We start from the raw sequence: 25,854 nt of genomic DNA, 5'->3' as shown, positions 1-25,854 counted from the left end.
GTACGATTTCTGTCATCTACTCGTCAGTCTCGTTTTAAAAATATCCATATTGCGTGCGTTTGAAGTTATTTTCATAAACCGAAAGTTGCCATCTTGTATTCCAAAATGGCGTAGGACTAGTCGTCAGTCATGTTTCAAAAATTCACCCAAATTTTTAAATAGAGGTCTTATCTAGTAGGTGCTCAATGAACCACTCAAAAAGTGTGTGTGTCCATCATTGCACTTCCACACTTTGTATCAACACACATAAATATGAAAAACTAGTTGTTTCTATATTTGCAAAACAAGAGTCTTATAAAAATTCAAAACATTCCAATATACCCCGAGCAGAAGAAAAAACTACTGAATACCAAAATGATGTATTCCATACCAGATAATTTCCAATACTTACAGCCTGAATGAGGTATGAATGTGCCCCGCATAAGAGGTAAAATACCTCAAATAATACCTTCTGCATATTCTACAAATACCAAGCTGATAATTGGATTTCTTTGCCAAAGTTGCCATTTTCGCATTCGTATATCGTGTGGCAGGTACGATGATATTCTATGCCCAGGGAAGTCAAGTAAATTTTCATTACGAAAAGATCCTGGATCGACCGGGAATCGAACCCAGACACCTTCAGCATGGCTTTGTTTTGTAGCCGCGAACTCAAACCACTCGGCTAAGGAAGGCCCCATCAGATTGGATCAGATATTGTAATACCTAATTAATACATGATGGATTTTCTTATAAAAGTGAAATTTTTCAATAGTAGTTCAATACCTCCAGCAGTCCTCAATAGCTATCGAATACCGAAATGAAGTATTTTTAATTGTTTTAAACATTTTTTTTTTTAAATACCATTACAATACCAAAATGAGGTATTGACAGCTGAACAATACCTAATTATGATATGATACCAAAGTATGGTATGCATAAGATATGCATTATGATATGATACCAAAGTATGGTATGCATAAGCTATGTCGAGTTATTCTTTCCTCCTCGGGACAGCATTACACAATCAACTCTCCCTTACTCGATATTATGTATCTCGATACCAAGTAAGAGAACCATAGTAAATGTTGGTTGATGATCCCTTGGAACGCATTTGCACTGGTTTTAGGTTCTAAAACTCGATATCTCCTTAGCTCGATTATCCCTTCAATATCGAGCTATGGATAGCCGACTGTAGAAAGCGCCAGATGAACTTATCGGATGGCCTGAATGAAAGAAAAAGACGGAAAAAATGTCCTAAGAACTCACTTGTTTTTTCCTGTATAATATTTTACTTTTACCATATCTTAAAGCCAAGAGCCTAAAAATAATCTCAAATATGAAAAGGACATTTGAATTTATCTCTTTTGCAATACAAGGAAACATATCCCAAGAATGACTAGCGGCTTTCAGAATAACTTCTCCGAAATTTTAAAATGTGTCTATGAAGAAAATATTTTGAAATCTTGCAGAATTATTTTTCCTGTGAACATAAATATGAATTAAAAAAGAAACATGGACATTTATTTTCTTCGTTTTCGATGAGCGATAATCTTTCCCATATTTTGTTGTTCGGATAATAATACCCTGTAAAGTTATCTTATCATCTCCTCAAACAATGGAAAGATATTCATTGTGCATTAGTCAAACACGAATCATTCAAAAGAGTCGGCTCTCGAAAATGAGAGAACGAATCACCATTGTTTTCAAAAGACTCACGTTTTATTCGCTCCGACAATTTTAGAAGAGGGTCACAAATTTACTAAGGATCCTAAGTTTTTGAGTTGGACTTATCATAGTCAAACAATTCATACATGTATGAGTAGTTAAAGTAGCTGTAAATAGTAGGAAAATATTCTCATTCAATAAATGTTTTAATTTGTGTTTCTTTTGTGAAATACATGACTCATTTTTGATTTCATAAGATCAGCCACTGAATCGATCAAAACAGTCGATTCACTTTGGTGCGTGAGTCACCACGAATCGTTTGCTCCCAAAATTGGATATTTTTTCCCAACCTTCAAAAGGAACCGTTCAAAGTTCTTCAAACATTTCTGAATATTTTAAAATAGCCATGTTGAACCCTGACAAAGAAAGAGTACACTTGACATATGGATATTTGGCCGAATGGATATCACGTGTGCCAAACGGGGTCAACCAGGAACTGATTCGTTTTCATAAATACTCTTGTACTCTACTCAACCATTCAGATTAGAATAATTGAGATTGTTGCAAATGCTTAAGTCGAGGAAGTCTCCAGTAGGATCTACAAAATTTCAAGAATCAGCAGGACCTTTAAATATCAGAACAAATTCCGAAATTGAACTTCAATTTTAACTTCTGAGGCTCAAAATGCGTTTTAAGGCAATCAGTTTTATGTTTCATTGTAATATTTCCTGATCAATGATGAGCCATATAGAAAAATCATGAAGGAATTCAATGATATTGTTCAATATGTCTCGAATTCGTAGGAAATCTTTGCAGCTTAACCAGATGTAATATACGGAAATCAAATTGAGTATTGGATAAGATATTATTTCTCAGGTCGCGATTGGGTCAATTGTAAACAATAAAAGTTGGAAATCAGAAAATAACTACACAGTAAAATAAAATAGTTAATAGACTCACATATTGTTTCAAAAATGACTGTCATTCAAGTTCATTAAATGTAAGTGTCTGCAGCAAAATTAGAAAAAAACATCAATGGAATCTTTGCTATTGTTATCCAGCCATTCCATGAAAAACCGAAAAACCGAATTTCAGAAAAATGCCTAGAAAAAGCTTGCTTGCATCGTTTATTCTTATTTTTTTATGTTATATCTGAGCCATTCCATGAAAAACCGATCTAGTGGGTCACAGAATTCCGTGAAAATTTGCTATTTTGTTCCTTATCCGAAATAAGGATACACGTATTTTTGGATTTTTTGATTAGGGTGACCATTTCCGAAATAGGGTGACCAGAAAAATCGCGATTTTGCAAAATTTTAATTTGTAAAAAAATTATAATATTTGAACCGTTTGACCGATTTTCAATCTTTTTGGACGAAATGAAGGCTAAAGATTTTGACTTTTCGGGAAAAATATAAAATTTCACAAAAATTGTGTTTATTACATGAAAAAACTCAATAGTTTCCGTTTTTTCGTGTTTTGAAGGCCTCGGGACCAAAGGGGCTATTTCTGCTCTCATTTTTTCTTAAAAGTTCAGAAAATTTTACTTAAACTGTCAAATTTTCAGCGATGTATGTTTTTTAGTTTTAGAGATATATTTTTTTGAAAATAAAAAATCAGTCATTTTTCATCGGCACACACTTTAGATCTCAGCGCATTAGATTTGTAATGTTTAAAAAAAAATCATAACTTTTGAACAGCTCAACCGATTTCCAATCTTTTTATATGGAATGAAAGCTTAAGGTCTCAACTTTTCAGAAAAAGAGAGAGATCTACCCGCCTCCCGAAGCCCAAATCCGGCACTGTGTGTACGAGCACACTGACAAAAAATATTGGAATCCGTTTAGTATCCGGTGAGCGGTGAGAGTTTTGGTATATATGCTTTCACTCAGGCATATACGGGGGGCGGAACGTTTTTCATAATTTTAAGGGTGGACGTTTCGCATAAGACCACTTCACTGAGTCGTATCTCAGTTGTGTGCTCATTTGTTGACTATTTGTGCTTTGAAATACGAATTAAAGGTTAATACGAAAACTAATATAATTGCGAATCTGTCAAAAACTTGTTTAGATTTTTTTATGTAGTAAAACATTTATTCAGAACGAATACAAAAATTGGAATCCATAAGGTTACTGTGCATATGCTAATATTAATTTACGCAACAAGTGGCAGAATGATGATTTTTACAGCACCTGTCGTACATTTATCCAACGAGGTTTGTTGAGTGCTGTGATAATCGAGATCTGCAACGAGCTGCGTACAACATTTTTTGCAATTTCATGGAATATCATATTAGGTTCATTTACATATTTCATTACGCCCGAAATGACCATTTTTAACACTCATCCATTTCCTCGTAACGCTTTTTGTATGAATATTCTCCTAATTTTGTGTGAACCGTAACATCGTCGTAAATTTATGAACTTAACCTGTCGGGATGCACTAATCATTATTCTTCAATGTCAGTTTTTTTTCGTGTATTAATTTACTAAAGCACATTATTTACTGTGCTACATAAACTATAAATGTTGTTCACGCTGTAAGCCAAAGCCTCTAGATGTAGAAGTGTCGAAGCTGTTAATTTCGAAAGCAAAATAGGTAGCAAAATCCAAAAGGAAATAACATTTTATCACTGCTTGCACCATCCATGGAGCATGTCCTGTTTCTGACACGGCAATTGTGCCGTTGCTCCGACAACGATGAATTTTGCTACAAACTACAGACACGAAACAATCCAGCTCGTTAAGGAAATTCCTAATGAGCAAAATTATCAAGTAGAACGAATGGGTTGGTAGGTAGAGGTGTCTAGCCGTAGAAATGTGTCAACGTAATAAAATCAACTACATCAATTAGTATTATGAACAAAACCAAGTGTTGGCGGAATTAATTCGAACTCAAACAGCCACTCGATAAACCACGTGCCATAGTAGGATGCGTATTTAGTCTCACGTATTCGTCTGACAAACATTAGATTTGATTCAAATGCTAATTCATGATGGATGAGTGTCAAATTAACTTGCGCATGATCATGAATCGATTCATCATAATATTCTAAATTAGATAAACGAAATTAACTGTGGAATATAGACCTTACACAAACTGCTGAACAATTCAGTTTTATATAGCACTACTTTGACAACTCGTTGACTATTCAATCTAGACTGCAATCATTAATCTTATCCAAAATAATTGGTAAATTTATTGTTGTTTCTCCATTCAGATTCAGTATGCCTTATCAAACGGACAATCAGAAAGTACAAAATGAACGCAAATCCACTGGCCAACACGAGTCCCGATTCAAGCGAGATCTCAACTTATTCGACGACAGTCTTGTGCCGGATCAAGACGGTAAGTGGTGGCGTCGTTTTACGAAAAGACACCTTTCAAATGGGCGATTTTCGCCGTTAGAAGAGAGAAGACATTCCTATCGCTGGGAATGATCTTTTTCTGTTGCCAACCTTTATTTACGACCAAATCCTATCTTCCTGTCATTGTGCTTTCAGGACCCAACGTCGAGTTTTTCAACCCGAAATTGCGCACCGAGCTGGAAAAGAAGGACGCCGAGATTATCAGGAAAACCGGTCAGAAAGGAGCAGCACCGGGAGGCGATACTTGGGTCTGGCTAACGAGTTACTCTCGCATTCCGGTAAGTATAGGCTTAGATCGGTGCCGTTCGTCACAACATAAATTAATATCGGATGTGGCTGACAAGTCAAATCAATGAATAGATTGACATAAGAATCTTACTGTCTACAAATACTTGCACCAGTAAACTAGCCATAGATATTAGAGAAACCAGGCTTCTTTAATACCTTTCAAAATTAATTTGTTTATATATTCACTCATTTGTTGAGATGTTCGGTAATCTAATCCGCATGGTTTTAAATAAATTAACTCATTACGCGTGATACAGATGGATAAATTATGAAAGAAAAAATCCACGTGCTCAATTGGAATTCACGACTCTTGTATGGTAGACGTGTGCTGTACCAAATAAGCTACCAAGCCACTCGTTCGATCCAATATCTCAGAAGGTTACAAGTTTCAATTTCAAATCCCAACAGTTCACGCAGACCCTTCTTATAGTCCATCTCATGTCATATATACCGCGCGCAGAGCGAGTGCTATTTTTTTTTATAATTTCACTCATAATGTATCCATTACCACGCGCAATGAGTTAATTCATTTAAAAACCATGTGGGTTGGATTACTGAACAGCTGAATATGTTGGTCAAAAGATATTTTGGTGCTTAAATCAAAAATTTGTTCCTCTGTGTAATCTTTAAGTTTGAGAACCAAAAATCATTCATACTTATTATCTCATACTATACTTTTCTTGCTTGAATTACAACCTCCACACGTATCTTACACCAGAGCCAAAGGTCACGACTGTCTCGTCCAATAAAGTTACCGACTCACCCCCAAGTACCTACGGGCTGTCGGAGTAATTCTCATAATCAGAATTTCGGGCACGAATAAAATTAACTAAATGAGCAATGAATATTCAACATCGTCGGAGCGTCCTCGAAACATGAGAAAGGGCAACATTGTTCTACTCTGAAACCGAACCCAATGCCGTTAAAGCCAATCGTTCCAACATGGCATGGAAGATTGACCACCTCGAAGACATTACAGAACAGATTTCACACTTTTCCGAGCATCGTTACAAGCTACCGTGGTATTGAGTGAATGAAACCGTCCCTTTTAATTAAGAACTGTGTTTTGCCAGTTCCGAAGAACGTTTCTTGAATGCAGTGTAAAGGAAAAATATTGTTGCTATCATCTGAGTTTCTTTGGTTAAAAATGATCCCAATTTCCAAACAAGTCTAGTCGTCATCAGTAAGTTTAATTTAAGCCACTACCAATCGCTAAAGATTTACCAAACCAGCTCAGTACGGGAAGGGCATTACGGCATTGACTACCAAAGGAGGACGACCGCAACCACTGAGAGGATAAACAAGCTCAGTAAATTCAAGGCATGTTTGTCGAAAGGGTGGTGGATATCATCCGACAGGATTGAGTAAGATTAAAGCCGGCTTACGTGGCAATCGCAAAGCGGTATAGCATTGAGCCTTTATCAAAAGCAAACCTCGTCATCGTTGACTCCGAAGAGATGACTTGTGCTGATAAGATTATTCAATTTAAATTATGTAAATCAAATACAGTAGAACTCCCGGTATATTCTTAAACACTCAAAAAAAGTAAAATGTAAGAACTCAAATGAATTCTCAGGACGCAAAATATAAGAAATAATGAAGCGAAATTTCCAACTCGTATGACTATTATCATTATTTCTTTCACCATTCTCTTTTAAAGTATACCGGTGCAAGTTGAAAAGGATGGGGCAAGATGAAATACAAAGCTTGAAATATGATGTCAACAAATTTCAAGAGACTTTTGTCTCTTAAGACTTAGTTTCGTCTGCCATCTTTATGTTTCTGGAATTTAATTTTTCATCACTATTCAATTTCACAACGATACTTTGCCATTTCATCTTACCCCAGCCATTCCAACTTTCTTTACACAAAAAAAAACAATTAAGGGATCGTCCATAAATGATCTTGCATTTTGGGGGGAAGGGGAGTCTACGATTTGGTGATGAATCGTGTATATTGTATTAGGTTGGCCAAAAAATTCCACATCATTTATTAGTATTTTGAAATTTATTTATTTCTGCTTTTTGACGTAGGACTACGTCTTTGTTTTCTATATTGGGGTGCACTTTAAAAGTACGGAAAATGAGACATGTAACGAAATTAGGGGAGATTTTGAACGTTAATAACTCAGTTGTTTATGAACCAATTATTACGATTTTAGTATCATTCGATCAGAAATGTATCTACGCATCGTTAGTAATATATCCGATAAGTGAATTTTGTTGTTTAACTATTGAAAATTTGATAAATGTTGACCTCTTTCTTATCCAACCAATCACGTTCGAGCACTTTTCGACGGTGTCGCTTCCCACTATAAAAGCAGACGGGTCCCTGCTTCTTCTCTCAGTCTTCTTTTTGCGGTCGGACTGTGAACACGGTCGGGCGAGTCATTCTCGCTTTGCTTTTGCACCCGCGTCACAGTCCAATTTGTGTCGTCGGAAGAGGAAGACGCAAGATTGATTTGCGGCGGCGATGACGATAGCTTGGGCGCTTCTCCGAGCGGCAAACTACTGCTGCTCGGAGAAGCGTCCAAGCCATCGTCGTCGCCGCCGCAAATTTATCCGCGCTCCCAGATTTCGACCCGTGATAAATTCAGCATCGGCGGTCAAGAAGCAAGCCCGATAGGAACCAGATACCAGAAGCCCCCAGAGTTGCTGATCCGAGGAGCTGCTGCTAATCGATTCAAGAGTGAGCATCGTTTCCAGATTTCGCCTTGTGGCCGGTGATCCACTACCCGTTGCTGTTGTGCGCCATCCACGGACCATGGCAATCAACTGATCAATCCCGCAGTGCTATTTATCTGTAACCGCATCGAGGCTAAGAAAGCCATCGGCCCTTGTCAGGGCCATCAAATTTGTGGAAAAGAGTTGAAAGATTAATATTTCCGACCTTATTACATCTGTTATTCCTCAATCAATCTCACAGTTTCGTACAAAATTTAATTTGTCATGAATAATTGATGGCACGACAATTTGAGACTATTCTTGGACGCCTTGCTGTGCCGTCGAGGTGAGTGCTCAACATTTCACAACGAATGTAAACTAGAGTGGCATTTCCAACAGTGTCTTTGATTTGCCGAGCATTTCGATTATGAAAATGATCACATGTAACAAAATTGCGACACATTTAGAATGGTTTTCAAGAGAAATTCTGATTGAACAATTTTCATCATTTTGGCACCCATTAATCAGAAATTCACTTTCATACCAAAGAAAACTATTGATTATCAATAGCTAACTAGAGAATATTTAGTAAATGTCAAGCATTCCAACTATTCATGTTTGATCAATTTCTCACGCATTATCATTTTTCGCAATTTTCAAGTAATTCTAAGCCCAAAACATTATTGGCACATACCCATTTTCCAGATTGGTCGACTAGAAGAGAAGAGCACGAATGGGAGGAGCATCATCTGCTAATCTAAGGGATTAAAGCATGCTTCCTTCGCCGGATTCGGTTTCATTCCATTTTTGCTTTCGAGCTGGTAAGAGCTTCTCCGAACCTGCTTAGCGAGGAGCACCTCGTAGCCAGAAGCCTGCTGAGCTGTTGATCAGCATCTGGTTTATGAGATTTCGGCTCGTGATAAACTCATCTGTGGTGCAGTCAAGAATCAAGCCCGTTAGGCATCATTACTACTATTATTAGACAAATCGAGCTTTCGGCTTGTGGTATCGCACAAGATTTCAAACTTAAGCTACGTTTTCAGATTTCGACTTCAGCCGTGTGATCTAATACCTGTTGCTGATGTGTGCCATCCACACCACGAAACATTCACCTGGTTCGTCTTATAAGCAGAGAACTTATACAAATTTCTACACTTGCGTTGGGGATTCTTCGTTTAACCATGGCAATCAACTGATAACATCCTGTAGTGCGATTCATCTATGACAGCATCCGAGCTAACAAAGCCTTTGGCTCTTTTCGGGGCCACCAAATGTGTGTAAGAGAGTTAACAGAGTAATATTTCAGACTTTATTTATCACATTGCCAAGCGATGAATAATATTTCTCTCAAACCATAGGATCAACAAAGCGATGACTGAAGCTTTCATTATAATCCTCGAATAACTTCCTATAGACACATTGCTGTTAAATATCCTTTAATTAGAATTACTTTGATTTTGCTTCAGCATGCTGAACAAGCCTCAATCACTACTGTTCTTTCCAATGCTACCTTATATTTCATAGGAGGTTACTAATATAATTTCAAAATGATCATACAACCTGAAGTGAAATTTCACATTTTCATAGATAAATATGACGAATTCATCGGATAAAGATAGTGTATATTTGGGACATGATTAAACGTACACTTGGCTGCAAATCGTTATATGCATAAATATTTACGAAAGTTTCGAGCACTGAAAACAGTATGAAGTCAAAACGAGCAACAAGAACGACATCAAATTCAGTTAAATTAACCATCGTGGTCCTACGTCACCAGTTCGTACAACCCCATAGGGATGTACCCTTATAGTTTTTAAACATAACATTTGTTAAAAAAAAAGACACGGACACGATAATGCTTTCAACAGGCTCTATTTATCCTTTGAAGAAAGCACTACACTAGGAAACGGCATGCAACGCCCAGTGGCAAAGTCGGAAAACGTTTCTCTCGAAAATTTGTTCAGCCTGATGTGGGAATTGAACTCACACTCCTTAGCACGATGCGACTAAATGCCTTGGTGATACTAATCGCACGGCTGCGAAGCCCACAAATTAGTCAATTATACTTTTAATAAATCTTCGAGCAGTTGAGTGGAATACCTATAAGTGAATGAAAAATCCACTAGAGTTTGTACCCTTTGACAGATACGCGTATTTCGACCATAACTATAAAAGACTTCAGTGTCGTGTACTAGACTCGGCTCGATTCTAGTACACGACACTGAAGACGGCCTTACTGTTGAGGTCGAAATACGCGTATCTATCAAAGGATACAAACTCTAGTGGAATTAAATGGTATTTGTAGTACTAAATACGGGTGTTCAATTATTTAAAAAGTGAGTAGGTTATCTCTCTACCTTAATTGCTGAGATCTTCAAACGTAAGTGACGCTTTCAAAATAAAGCTCATGTTGAGTTGAAGCATTGAATTTCAAAGGAAAATGTCATTACAGACGACACATTAACTGACAAACTTACTATCCGGCTTCAAACACGTAACTTTGATGAAACAGCATACACTAATCCGAATAGGCAAGAGCGTCAGGATGTAACTTTTCCTTCTCATAAGACACACCGATGCATATCAGGTTTCACTTCTCGGTAGGGTATCGTATGTTTTTATTATCTCTTCTGCTAAAGCCTAAGCCAGAGTTCATGTGTTGGGAGAAATAATGAGATAATTTGATAACCTGCCTCCTTCCAGCAGTCAGTGGCAGTGACTTCATGCGACGATGATACAGTACTCTCTTCGTATAAGGTGCTATCCAACGTCTACGCGGATTACATCTACGGTGGGCCTGAAAGTTGAACGGCGAACGTCCGTAGATTTGAGCATGTTCAGTCGATAATGTCTGGCTGTAGAAGAGCGAGTCACCATGCGTCTCCATAGGTTTTGATTAAGATCGTTAAACTCGATACTGATGGTATCGAATGAGGCCAGAATTTTATACAAGGGTGACACCACCTAATTTCTTATTATGCGGTACAATTTGGCATGCAATAGGGCGGATCACTGTAATGTTTTGGTGTCCTTCTATGTACCTGTGAAGTAAGAAGAGACAACGACCAAATATTTTTCAAGTTGGCTGTGAAAAGAGGATTTTTTTAGAAAGATTATGGAAATGATGATTGCGAGGGCACTTCATTTTTATTTAGGCTTTGTTTGAATAAAATGGATGTCAAAAAGAAACAACAGTAAAGTTTTATAGATGGGAACAGCCGGGATTGTATTCTAATACAGATCTAAATATTTTTTAAAGTTACGTTCGAAGAGTATAAGTAGAGACAATTGGGTATGCATCTTAAAATTTTCCAGATGCTTAAATTTGTACAAAATCTCTTCAAATATTTCACAAAACATTCTCAACTCCAGGAATTCATCTTGGAATCTTAACAAACTTTTTTTGTTCATATTAGATATAATAGTTTACATCATAAATTGTTTTAGTAGTTCTAGCAACGAAAATACTGAGACGTTTGTAGAGTTTGTGATTCTAGCAAAGAAAATACTGGGAAGAGATTCCTCCAAGTAATAGACTAAAATGCCACTTTCGGGAATTCTTCTAAATATTTGATAAAAAAAATTCTCAACGTGATCAGAAATTACACCCATTATGACCCCTAAGATTTGTTTTTCTTTCTTGAGGATCACAACAAGCTTTTTTCTTGTCCCTTAAAAACCTTTCATTTGTTTCTTCAGATTTTCTTTTGAATATTGATCCTTATAAGTCTTTTGCGATTATCCATTTTCTTAAAATTTTCTCTGAAAATTTTTGTTGAAATGTAAACTGCGACTAATCAATAAGTTTGCTATGAGAAACCCAAGATAACTCCATCAAGAACGAATTTGGAAATTCATCCACAAATTCCATTTCTCTTCTGAAAATAATACAGAATTTACTCCAAATCAGGAATTTTACTGAGGTAATCTCCAATCCATTGTCATTAACAGGGATTACCCATGAAATTACTCCAATTTGTTTCCATTAATTTGCCTTGAGTAGTTTTAAGATACTGTCCTACCTTTTTTTTCAGGAATGTTTATTAGGCTCCTTTAAGCAAATTGGGAAAATTTTGCAGCTAATTGGATTATTCTAGGAATTACTCCAGATCAGTCATTCCATGAAAAACCGATCTAGTGGGTCACCGAATTCCGTGAAAATTTGCTTTTTTGTTCCTTATCCAAAAAAAGGATACACGTTTTTTTGGATTTTTGATTAGGGTGACCATTTCCGAAATAGGGTGACCATAAAAATGGCGACTATGCAAAAATTTTATTTAAAAAAAAATCATAACTTTTGAACCACTTGACCAATTTTTAATTTTCTTGGACAAAATGAAAGCTAAATATTTCGACTTATCAAGGAAAATATAAAATTTTACAAAAATGGGTTCTTTGCATGAAAAAAAAAAAAAAAATATTTCCGTTTTTTCGTGTTTTGAAAGCTTTGGGACATTGCTGTTCTCATTTTTTCTCGAAAGTTCTAAAAATTTTACGTTTACTGTCAAATTTTCAGCGATGTTTGTTTTTAGTTTTAGAGATATATATTTTTGAAATCAGTCATTTTTTTATCGGCACACACTCGTCTCAGCGCATCAGATTTTTTTAATTTGAAAGAAAAAATAACCTATTGTTCATTTTCTGAAAAGTTGAAATCTTAAGCTATCATTCCATAAAAAAAGATTGTAAATCGGTTGAGCTGTTTTAAACTTATGATTTTTTTAAATGTAAAATCTAATGCACTGAGACCTACAGTGTGTGCCGATAAAAAATGACTGATTTTTATTTTCAAAAAAATATATCTCAAAAACTAAAAAACACACATCGCTAAAAATTTGACTGTAAACGTAAAATTATCTGAACCTTCAAGAAAAATGAGAATAGCAGTAGCCCCTTTGGTCCCGAGGCCTTCAAAACACGAACAAATGGAAATTGTTGATATTTTTACATGTAAAAAACCTGTTTTTGGTAAAATTTTATGTTACTTTTAAAAAGTCAAAGCTTTCATTTCGTCCAAGAAAATTGAAAATCGGTCAAGCGGTTCAAAAGTTATAATTAAAATAAAAGAATTCGCAAAATCGCGATTTTTTGGTCACCCTATTTCGGAAATGGTCATCCTAATCAAAAAATCCAAAAACACGTGTATCCTTGTTTCGGATAAGGAACAAAATAGCAAATTTTCACGGAATTCTGTGACCCACTAGATCGGTTTTTCATGGAATGGCTCAGATATAACATAAAAAAATAAGAATAAACGATGCAAGCAAGCTTTTTCTAGGCATTTTTCTGAAATTCTATCAGAGAATTATCCAATATTTTCTACTCCCTAGAGTTATCTTGTGGATTTCTAAAACAAGTTCTTTCTAAAACAAGTTCTTTAAAAAAAAACATTTCCGAAAATTAAAAATGTTTAAGAGTTCAAAAAATTTTACAACAAGATACATTTGAAAAAGTGCAGAGATTTTATCGAGATTCTATCCTATGCTTCTTTCGGGTTTAATTTCTTTAATTATAATTTATACTATAAACTTTTTGAATCCATAAAAAAAAACAACTTTTGAGCATCGTATAACGAAATCACCTGGAGGCTTTGCATGTGCAAAATTTCACTTATAAGGTGTCACGAAAAGGCCTTCTATGTACAAAAGTGGAGGCGATTAACGTGCATATATTACATGATGAATAAGAGCATACAATGCGAGAGTATGCGACTTAACTTATGATAACAAATGTTGATTTGACAGCTGCTAAGGATTGATTCGACTTACTTTGTACGAGTGTACGGGATGAAACAAAATGTACAAATGAACTTAAAAAAAAGGGTTTTATGCGAAGAAACTCATCAGTCTGACGATTTTCCCCATTTTGTTTTGCGGGTTTGATGTAATTTATATGAATCAATGAGTTATTGAGTTAACTTTTATGCGACTTCTGGTTGAGTTGTGTTTGATCCTTCGACCTTGACGCTAGCTCCTGTGGGGGCCGGCGATGAGGGCAGGATCAAACATGTCGCGCATCGGTCGAGTAAAGTGAAAAAGTTCCGCGTTCGATTAGTTCTTTTTGATCTTTCGACGTTGACGCTTGCTCCTGGGCAGTGCGTCAAGAAAGCCCGAGCAGTCGTCAGTTGTTTTCCCTCTCGGGTCGCGCGCCAATTTTCTCTGAGTGCTTTTATATAGCCGAGCAAACGAATGAGGCTGAAAGTGGATTGTTGCTGCTCAAGGAAGACGGATCAATTGGTGAGCTCGTTGCATGCTACTATTCTAATCTATAAAATATGTTTGACTGCACCTTTAATCGTTACAACGGTGAGACGTAAATATGATTTTCCAACAAACTATGAAAGGTTTGTCACTGTGAGTGTCGACAAAAACTCTGATTATGTCTACTTTTTTTTTCAAACACCTTTTTCCTTTTACCTTCATTTTTGTAATTAAAAATACTTTGAATGGTTCGACACTACGAGTGTAGACTTGCGAAAGGTTCACTTTATTCAACAAACTTTGAAAGTAGAGAAACTTAAAAGTAGATGGAGTACCGTGTACCTTTTAATTCCGCTCCTAAATGCTTATCTTTGACAGATAAGCGTATTTCGACTACCACTTGCAGTCTTCTTCAGTGTCAGTTACTCGTACTGATACGAGTGGATACGAGTCGAAATACGCGTATCTGTCAAAGATAAGCATTTAGGAGCGGAATTAAAAGGTACACGGTACTCCATCTACTTTCAAGTTTCTCTATTTGAGATTCTGCTCAGAGGGTTCGAACATTCATTAAAGAGAATCTTTGAAAGGTTCGTCACGTCAAGTGTCGGCATAATTTTTCTCTATATAGATATTGTTCATATCAATTGAAAATATCATATTTACATATAAGCATGTTTATATCTCACCAATAATTATTTTTCATGGTCTAATCGCTTATCAAAGTGAATCCTGTGACCCAACGATCCTCCCCATCAACAAACATCCCTCCCAGTAACCTTTGTGGAGATGCAGAGGCAAACACGGTCTCCAAATAGCAAAGGTTACACACTAACATTCCTTCCCCCAATCCCACCTGACTGCAAGGACGTGGCCGGCGCCGTTATTGACCATGTATAAATAGAGGCACTGAATTATGCACACTGAAGAAAATTATGGCCAATCCCAGCCGATCTTCTAGTTGATTCTTTGTGCATTTTCACTGATTTCGGTCAATCATGGAATAGCAACCATTGATATGTGTAGTCATTCTAAGCTAAGCTAAGCTAACTTTTATGCGACTTCTGGTTATCTAGGTCTAAACTAGTCCTACCCAAAATTGCATTACTTTTTACCCACGTGATAAAAAGTTACACCCAAAACAAAGTGTCGCATTTTTTCCGAGTCCAATCTTTGATTCCAGTAGAGTTTGTATCCTTTGGAAGATACAAGTACTTCGACCTCAACAGTAAGGCCGTTCTTCTAGACTCGATTTGATAGGAATTTCTAAAGAAATCCACAGATAAGCTTTTATATGAACCCATGTAGGAATTTTGGCAATCTAAGAGTAATTCTTGATTCTTGGAGTAGTTGTTGGTGTTAATTCTACAAAAATCCTTGAAAGTATGTTAAAAAGAATTTTTGAAAAGAAAATATAAACAGATTTTACAGTTTTTCTCAAAGATATTTCTAAAAAAATCAAACACGAATTAAATTTAGAAGAAATTCGTAAAATAATTCAATGGATTAGAAAATTTTACTTTTAACAGTTAATATAAATGGAGGAACGGATTTCTTAGACATTTTTGGAAGAATTGTTGGTGGAATCCAATCCTTGAAGGAACTGTATGAACTTGTTGTATTCCGTGTCAATAACTGGCCAGGGTAATATTGCTGGTCATTAAGGTATCTACCAATCGAATTTTCAAACTTTTTCCAATATGGAATTTTTGAAACTGTTAAAGGACATGTAACTCAGAAAACAAATTGAATTAAAAATGAAAATGAAAAATTAAGTTTTACGTTTCATGTAAAAAGGGTGTATAATGATAGTTTTTGCGTAAAATTTATGAATGAAATCGCTCGCTTCTCCCCTTGACTTGGCTACGTCCTTGGCTTCGGTTTAAAAGAAATCTTATAGAAAACAACTGCTTTAATTGTTATAGAATAGTAGTATACCTAGTGCGCAAAAACAATTATAATATAGATACAACAACAAGCTTATAAGTTGGGCGTTGCATGCTAGTCCGTTGTCTAGTGTGGTGCTTCCTTCAAAGGACAAAACGCCCACTGGAAGCATTAACGTGCAGGTGTCTTTTTTAAAGAGCTTATCGAATACAGGACAAAGTGATTCATTCCGAAAACAAACATGCAACGAGGCCTTTCTCACTAGTTATTTTATTATTCGACCACACTAGGCCCCTGTAGATGTTCACTTGGTACCAACAAGTCTCTATCCCACAATTTCAATTCCATTAGTCCGATATTCACACCCAATTTGCGGTATCGTCATTATGACCGTCGACGACGCGATAGTTGCAATTAAGGTTTCTGTTGCTGACCGCACTAACCGAAGCCATTTCCATTGCAAAAATTGGAGCTGCTCATGTACACGGAATATTGGTAAACGTGTCTGGAGTCCGAATTACCGTTCTTAAGTGTGACATTACAATTCGTTATTTTCACATTATTCTTACTACATGAAATGAAATTTTATACTAAACATTTGTCATTCATAAATGTATAACTTCTCATACACTAAATAGATTATTTTGGCAACCGACTAAGTTTGTTCCCACTCAACCGATGCTTCGAATGAATCGTCGGAATGACTCGAACATGGGCGACTGTTTTGAAATCAGTACCCTTACAGACTCGGAAATTTCACCGTGCATAAAATCAAGTTACGGTCGGACTAAGTTAAACAGGGACAACAACGTCATATCACCATCATTGCAATGCACCCAGAGCGAACATTGGCACCAGACAAGACCCTCAAAAGAGCAGTAACGCTTCGCATCGATGTAGGTGCTATGATATTTTTGTACTATGTCACCACCACCCGGAGCGTTTGTCGTGATTCAACAGTAGACGTGGTTCACTGTGGGAAGAAGTGTATGAAATTTAGTACCTCCGGAACACACTTGCACCATTTCTGAGGATGGATGCCTGCTGGAAACTTTGTAACCAATGAACGGATGCACTTTGCAAGTGGCTGCATCGAGGGGTCCACAAAAACATCAAAGAAAATTTCACATTACACGAAGGTGAACTTGGATAAACAATTTACTACTAGCAAATGGCTAGTTAATATTTATCACGTACAACGGCTCTCATCACGTCGAGCGAACTCAATTGTCAGTAAATCGTGTTCGATGGTATGTTTGTCTGGAACAAATATTGCTCCACTCAAATCGTCACGCCCCTCTTTCAACCACCAAACAAACAACCCAACCGGTGCAATCCAAAGGTCTGGATGAAGGCCACCACTTTGCCCTTTAGTAAATATGGGAATGAAAAAAAAAATGTTGACGAAGCCCAATTTGAGTTACAGTGCAGTGACAGGACGTAGTTGCACTGTAAACTATTTAATTGTCATTAAAAGTAATTCTCCAGAGTAAATGTTTGCGCTACGTGATAGGCACAAGTTTCATGGCATTTTGTGTTTCCATGTTTGCTCTTACAGTATGACGCGATCACCGGTTTCTGCCGTGCGACGAAGGAATACTGCCCTCCGGGACCACCTGGTCTTCCTGGTATACCTGGTCCGAAAGGCAACCGAGGTGATGTTGGCATTCCTGGCCCAGCTGGCATCGATGGGCGCGAAGGTAAACCGGGTCCACGTGGCCCCAAGGGTGAAATCGGATACCCAGGAAACCCAGGGTTAGACGGAAGAGATGGAGTGCCGGGAGAACCGGGATTAGATGGTGTGCCTGGGAGAGCAGGGGCAGATGGTATTCCCGGACGTGATGGAAAAGATGGCACGCCTGGAATCAACGGTCAAAACGGGATAGACGGAAAGAATGGTGAGTAGTGCCGCTGCGGTTAAATGAAAATGGTTATGACGAAACTTTTACCTCGTTAAAACGGAAACGATTACAACTGTGATGCCACGGTCAATTGTGGGCGCTCGAAGCGCAGTCGGTGGTCGTAGTTGTTGAAGTATTGATGGGAAAAGTTTGGTCTTGATTTTTATGATGTTGGCAACAATAAGTGGTTATTTTTTTCCATTTGCTACAGGCACACCTGGACCGATGGGACCAGTCGGACCACCAGGCGAACCAGGGCCAAGAGGTAAGCATGTCAAACAGAAAATTATATTTAATTGAGTACTCTTTATGAGTTTTAATCATACAAATGGAACGGAAAATGTAATCCTAATGAATAGTGTCAGGTTCAGTACAGTAACTTTTTCTTTCGTCTATATAATACCGACTCAACGCCTTCGAAACGAAATGTTAAGCAGGAGTAGTATTGATGTAAAATGTTTGAATAATAATGTTGTAGATAGTTTGAGAAGCACACTTCCTTAATAGAAACTGAGCACACTGGAAAGTGAACACTAGAGTGATGCAAATTTTGAAATGTTTGCTCCCCTATGCTTAAACGATTTTAATTATGGTAAATAGCATCCTCCCAAAGTTTGAAGTGATTCGGAAGAAATTTTACTGTGCACAAGCCATTTGAAGTTTATATGGAGATTACTATAGACAACGCCAATCTTTTGTGTTCAGCCCTCTATCTCTTCGTCATAATATTCTATGGAAAAGTAAACAAATTCTTCTAATGTGAAATCCTCCCAGCTACAACTTTGCCGAAGACCACATTTTGATTGGACCTCAGGATAAATTGTTATTCATCATCATAAAGTTGGTTTGCATGTAGCATGCTTCACCAACTGTTCGGCAGGCAACAGTGGTGCTCTTGGTGGGAAGAATAGATCAAAGTAATCCAGGCTACTATGTTCTACAGCAAAAAAGCAGTGTTGCTCTGAAAGTAATTGAATGATCATCTCAGCATGATTTAGACTTTGTTATCAATAATAACAAATTATCCATACGTCTCATCGAAATGTGGTTTTCGGCAAAGTTGTAGCTGGCAAGTTTTCACATGAGAAGAGTGTGTTCACTTTTCCATAGATTTTTATGACGAGCAGTTAGAGGACTGACCACAAAAGGTTTGCTTTTTCCATAGTAATTTCCATATAAACTTCAAATAGCTTGTGCTCAACCAAATTTCTTCCGAATTACTTCAAATTTTGGGAGAATCATTTTCATCATAATTGACATCGTTTAAACATAGGGGAGCAAAAACTTCAAAATTTGCATCAGTCTAGTGTTCACTTTCCAGTGTGCTCAGTTTCTATTAAGGAAGTGTGCTTCTCAAACTATCTACAACATTATTATTCAAACATTTTACATCAATACTACTCCTGCTTAACATTTCGTTTCGAACACTTGGCATTAACGTCCCCACTGGGACAGAGCCGGCTACTCACGTAGTGTTCTTATAAGCACTTCCACAGTTATTAACTGAGAGCTTTCTTTGCCTGAGTTGCCATTTTCGCATTCGTATATCGTGTGGCAGGTACGATTATACTTTATGCCCAGGGAAGTCAAGAAAATTTTCAATACGAAAAGATCCTGAACCGACCGGGAATCGAACCTTAAGTATGGCTTTGCTTTGCAGCCGCGGATTCTAACCACTCGGCAAAGGAAAGCCCCTGGTGGTGAACACTTGTAATCATGATTGAAATAATGAGGGGGTTTTACGCTTTTTGGAGAGAGGGGAGTTTTTGAGTAGTGTTTGATCCTTTGCTCGCGTCACTTGCTCCTGCGGGGGCGGGTGATGTGAGCAGGATCAATCGTGTCGCGCGTCGCTCGCGTGGCATGATCAATTAGTGGCGCGGTTCGCGAAGCAGGTTAGTAGTGTTTGATCCTTTGCTCGCGTCACTTGCTCCTGCGGGGGCGGGTGATGTGAGCAGGATCAATCGTGTCGCGCGTCGCTCGCGTGGCATGATCTATTAGTGGCGCGGTCCGCGAAGCAGGTTAGTTGTGTTTGATCCTTTGCTCGCGTCGCTTGCTCCTGCGGGGGCGGGTGATGTGAGCAGGATCAATCGTGTCGCGCGTCGCTCGCGTGGCATGATCTATTAGTGGCGCGGTTCGCGAAGCAGGTTAGTTGTGTTTGATCCTTTGCTCGCGTCACTTGCTCCTGCGGGGGCGGGTGATGTGAGCAGGATCAATCGTGTCGCGCGTCGCTCGCGTGGCATGATTTATTAGTGGCGCGGTTCGCGAAGCAGGTTAGTAGTGTTTGATCCTTTGCTCGCGTCACTTGCTCCTGCGGGGGCGGGTGATGTGAGCAGGATCAATCGTGTCGCGCGTCGCTCGCGTGGCATGATCTATTAGTGGCGCGGTTCGCGAAGCAGGTTAGTTGTGTTTGATCCTTTGCTCGCGTCGCTTGCTCCTGCGGGGGCGGGTGATGTGAGCAGGATCAATCGTGTCGCGCGTCGCTCGCGTGGCATGATCTATTAGTGGCGCGGTTCGCGAAGCAGGTTAGTTGTGTTTGATCCTTTGCTCGCGTCACTTGCTCCTGCGGGGGCGGGTGATGTGAGCAGGATCAATCGTGTCGCGCGTCGCTCGCGTGGCATGATTTATTAGTGGCGCGGTTCGCGAAGCAGGTTAGTAGTGTTTGATCCTTTGCTCGCGTCACTTGCTCCTGCGGGGGCGGGTGATGTGAGCAGGATCAATCGTGTCGCGCGTCGCTCGCGTGGCATGATCTATTAGTGGCGCGGTCCGCGAAGCAGGTTAGTTGTGTTTGATCCTTTGCTCGCGTCGCTTGCTCCTGCGGGGGCGGGTGATGTGAGCAGGATCAATCGTGTCGCGCGTCGCTCGCGTGGCATGATCTATTAGTGGCGCGGTTCGCGAAGCAGGTTAGTTGTGTTTGATCCTTAGCTCGCGTCAAATAATTTATCATGGTCTAATCGCTTATCAAAGTGAATCCTGTGACCCAACGATCCTCCCCATTAACAAACATCCCTTCCAGTAACCTTTGTGGAGATGCAGAGGTAAACACGGTCTCCATATAGCAAAGGTTACACACTAACATTCCTTCCTCCAATCCCACCTGACTGCAAGGACGTGGCCGGCGCCGTTATTGACCCTGTATAAATAGAGGCACTGAATTATGCACACTGAAGAAGATTTTGGCCAATCCCAGCCGAACTTCTAGTTGATTCTTTGTGCATTTTCACTGACTTCGGTCAATCACGGAATAGCAACCATTGATATGTGTAGTCAGTCTAAGCTAAGCTAAGCTAAGCTTTTGGAGAGAGGGGAGTTTTCCTACTCCAAAAAAAAGATGAATAAAATAGATAATACTATTTTCTATCTCACGAGCAGGGCTGTTAAGAATCATGACCGGCTTGCGACACTGACGAAACCAATCTTCTCACTGTCACTAGAAGAAGCTATATTTCATGTGCTCATTCCGTCAGGTCGCAATGACGGGGCTCTCACGAGAGCAATTGTAATGTTGTTTTGTTTTTAAAATCACGACCACGAGGCAGAGAAAGTGAACTCATAACTATTACACGCAGAAACAGTTGTCGAATGAATATATGTTGAGACAAATTCAATAAACATATTTGTCATATGGCAGCATACATTTATTACGTAACGCTAAAATGGGAAATTTCAAACGCACACCGAAGTACATGTTTTCCGTATGACCGATTAGTTATCTTGCCCAAATAATAATGTTATTCAAACTAAAAAATGTTGATTGTTGAAGTGACAGTTTGTGCTATGCTTTATTCTATTTTAATCGTTAAAAAATATTTAATTTGTTTTCAGCATTACTCTGAAATTTAACAATCAACATTAGGATTTTTTGCGCTCTATATCGATAAAAAGTGAAAACGAAAATGATGTGTATCTATACCATAGGTTCTCAAACTTTTTGATTGCGCCCAACCAATAAACATATTCCTTGCGACCCACCAGTGGAAAATTGTCCATAGACGAATTTTGTTCTGAAACTACAGTGAATTCAAATCGATTTCTTAACTCGCAACTGCTCGTTACAAGATGAAAATATTAATATAGAAAACTTTTATAACAACATGAATTGATTGAATGTCTCGACATCTATCAAAATTCCATATTATGATTGTACTCTTGCAAAACTTTCCAATTAAGTCAACCCTCCACGAGTAGATGTTCCATTGCTCAATATTGACTCACGGAACCACACGGGCTCAATATTTAGATTATAATCGATGTTGCATGTACCTAAGATATTTTTGGACACTAATAATTTCTTTCATACCCTGAAAGTTTGAAAATATTCTGTCGGAGAAAATTGAAGATTTTTAAATTTAAGGATTATTTTACATACTTAATTTAAGAAAAGCCAATTTTGCAGCTAAAACAGTCCCATACATTTTTTTCTACGACAGAATTTGTTTTATTCTTCCGTCCATAAAATCTTAGCCAAAATGCTAAACGTTTTCCTAGAAATATCTGAGGAGCAAAGGCTTGATTGAGATTTTGACACCCCGAACCACACTAAAAATTAAAATAAAAAAATCATGAGTATTATGATGTTCCTCTCAAACAGCTTCCCAAAAAATATTTGTTCCATTACTCAATATTTCCATGGACCTTCGACTCTTGGAAGTACAACTATGGACCATTTCTTTAACAATTAGTCAAATGTTTTAGCCTTCGATCTTAGCCTAAGAATAGTTTTGATAGTGATGACTGACCCAATGCCTGATCACTGGAAGAAACAGTTTTAGTGATTAAGTAAGATAATGATGAATAAGTTCCAACCAGTGGCCAAAGTTTTAGGAAACTTTAAACAAGTTTGGGACCTTTCAGGGGGTCGCGACCCACAGTTTGGGAAACTATGATCTATACCATGCCCACACATTCACGGATCACACATGATTATGGATAACTTTGACGTTTCAAACCGAATATCTCGCTCCAAACGTTCGCGTTGAGGTGAGACATTCAGTTACGGACAAAGCAATCAGACCACCCCAGCGAAAAAAAAGCTCGTAGATTTTCTTGGATTGCTTTTTAATAGGTAAAAAAATAATTGAACCGTTTCACTGATTCGTTTAATTTTTAGTTAAAATTGAATTGAATTGAATTGAACCGTTTCACCGATTCGTTGCTAATTTAGTTAAAATTTGACAGTTTGATGGTTATTTCCCCTCCGGTCAAAAATAACCCTGCTCTCGAGCATGGTTGAACTTGACAGTTCAACAGTTATTTTCTGCTCCCGGTAATTTGAGAATAACTAACTTTGTTCTAAAATACTACTCGACTGCCAAAACTCAAAAGGGTCGACTGCGAAGTTCAGTTTATCCACAGCCATGTTTGAGAAATTCTGATCAGGTTGTACTGAGCAATTGTCATAACTTTTCAAACCACCGTAGATCTGCTTTTGTCGGTCTCCACGTCTCTACTGGCAAATTCTGGGGTAGATATTTACTTATGTTATGCATGGAGGATGGAAATCATCAACTGTTGCTGTTGCAACAATGAAATAATGATAATTACACAAATCCTAAGAACGAAAATTCATAGACCTCTTCGTTTTTCTAAGAATGATATTTATATAAAACACATCCCAGGCAGGTTTTGGAGGAGAAGGATGCAGCGCGGGCTGCAATGCTGCAGCCACGACAAAACGTTGAGCGATACAGAAGAAAACGAAAGCAGCAAACCCGCCTATTCCGGGACAAAAAGCGCCGCCTGGATTAAGCGGAATGTGATGAAATGGAACAGCACATCGTTCACAAGAAACACGAAAGTTCTACGAGAAGCTTAACACATCTCGAAAAGGCTTCGTGTCGCGGGTCGAAATATGTAGGGATGAGGACGGAAGCATCTTGACGGACAGACGTGAGGTGATTGAAAGGTGGAAGCAGCACTACGATGAACACCTGAATGACACGGAGAACACAGGTGCAGAGGGTCACGACAGCGGAGGAAGTGACTGGCGGATGAAGGAAACCAACCTGTCCCCACATTGAGGGAAGTTAAGGATGCCATTCACCAGCTCAAGAATAACAAGGCAAATCCTCCAGAAATGCCGTGAATACCAAGTCCCAACGCATCACCTTTTCATCGTTTTTAAAGCGGCTTATTATATCGACCGCGAAGAACTATTGAAAATCATGGACGAGTACAGCTTTTCTGGGAACCTCACAAGACTAATAAGAACAATGATGGACGGTGTGCAAAATAGCGTGAAGATTTCGGTCAAACATTCCAGTTGGTTCGAATCCCGCCGGGGACTTCGGCAGGGTGATGGACTTTCGTGCCTGCTGTTCAACATCGCGCTAGAAGGTGTTGCGAAAGCCGGAAGGGTGCGCTTAGCAGGGCATGTTGCAAGACTACCGGAGAACAATCCTGCAAAGATGGTGTTCGCGTCGAATCCGGTTGGCACAAGAAAGCGGGGAGCATAGCGAACGAAGAGGCTTGATCAGGTGCAACAAGATCTGGAGAACGTGGGCCAAAATCGAAGTTGGAGAGACACAACAATGAACCGAGTAAATTGGCGTAACATCGTTAACGAGGTCTGATCAAATTAATTGATGTAACACCAACTAAATGAATAAGATTCCCATACAACCAAAACGTACTTATAACGAAATCACCTTTTGCGATATACGATGCTTACATGTGTAAAATTTCACAAATAAGATGTCGAGAAAAGGCCTCATGCGTACAAAAGTGGAGGCGATATACGTGCATATTTGATATGATAAAAAATGGCATACAAGCGAATGTCTGGGATGTGCTTCATTACGTTACTGAAATGCGTTGCGTAATGAGACATTACCAAACGCTTTTCAGTTGGGTAATACCACAATGCGGGAAAGTAGGCCATGCCATGACAGGCTGGCGTGATGAAAAACAACCTATTACGATGAGAAATTGTAAAAAACTTTTTTTTAATGCAACAGGGATGTTAAAACTTAAACATAGGCATGATATTTTGCGAAATTTTTATTAAAATTATTATTTTATTTTATAGATTTGCGGATTGATAAGAAAGATCGTAACACAAAATAACTGTAACAAAATATAATTTAAATATTAATATTAATAAGAAGGAAAACCAACAGAATCAACGAATTAAATATTTTTCGCTTAGGCGATCTTATTTTTTGTCTGGCTCAGTATGTTTGTCAAATTAAACTAAACGTCTTCTTTTTCTTAACATTTGTAAGGGATGATTCAAATATGACGTCCATCGTTTTTCGGGATTTTTCGGGACACCCCCGTCCCCCATCAGTCACACCTTTTCCGCTTCTGTTTTTTACCTTACATACGCACTGTCACACTTTCGTAGACCCCATCCCCTCCCCAAGATTGTGGAAGTCATTTTTGAATGATCCCTAATGTTAAGCATAACATTCAACCGTAAAACAAGGGAGTTTTCAACAAATGTTATGTTGGTATTACACAGCTATCAAAATATCGTCGTCTGTTTGTAGTGTCATAAGCGCCACAGATGTTAAAATTCAACTTTTATGACATGAAAATAGCTTGTGCACATAGATTAAATCATTTTTGAGCAAGATTTATCCAGATTTATTATTCTAAATACTGAATATTAGCAGTCCTGACAAGGGTTTCATTTTGAGGACGGGCCTAGTGTAGTGGTTTGAACTCACACTTCTCAAGCCAAGGAACTGGGATCGAAACCTATTCCCGAGATTGTCACTTATGATCGTAAGGTTATAGTGACGACTTCTTTCGGAAGAGCAGTAAAACCGTTAGTCCCAAGATGAACTAACGCAGGGCTAAAAAATAAGGGCTCTATAGCATGGATCAGGAACTGTTTGTTTTTCGCAATTATGGATCACTTCCAGTCAAACCAGGGCTCCGCCAATGTTAACATTG

At 38.3% G+C, this 25,854-nt stretch overlaps 1 protein-coding gene across 4 annotated transcripts in view; it reads left to right on the top strand.

Moving 5' to 3' along the window:
• The window catches only part of LOC5566132, a 150,624-nt gene that overhangs the window by 79,172 nt on the left and 45,598 nt on the right, over positions 1 to 25,854 (top strand). For all 4 annotated transcript variants that reach the window (XM_001650443.2, XM_021839706.1, XM_021839708.1 and 1 more), the window contains 4 exons: positions 4,869 to 4,996; positions 5,152 to 5,294; positions 17,616 to 17,955; positions 18,170 to 18,223. In XM_001650443.2, the coding sequence (XP_001650493.2) occupies positions 4,869 to 4,996; positions 5,152 to 5,294; positions 17,616 to 17,955; positions 18,170 to 18,223 (665 nt within the window). The remainder of the gene's footprint in view (positions 1 to 4,868; positions 4,997 to 5,151; positions 5,295 to 17,615; positions 17,956 to 18,169; positions 18,224 to 25,854) is intronic.

This window comes from Aedes aegypti, chromosome 2 (genome assembly GCF_002204515.2).
Source record: "Aedes aegypti strain LVP_AGWG chromosome 2, AaegL5.0 Primary Assembly, whole genome shotgun sequence".
Taxonomy (NCBI): Eukaryota; Metazoa; Arthropoda; class Insecta; order Diptera; family Culicidae; genus Aedes; species Aedes aegypti.
This window is presented reverse-complemented; position numbering and strand designations above follow the sequence as displayed.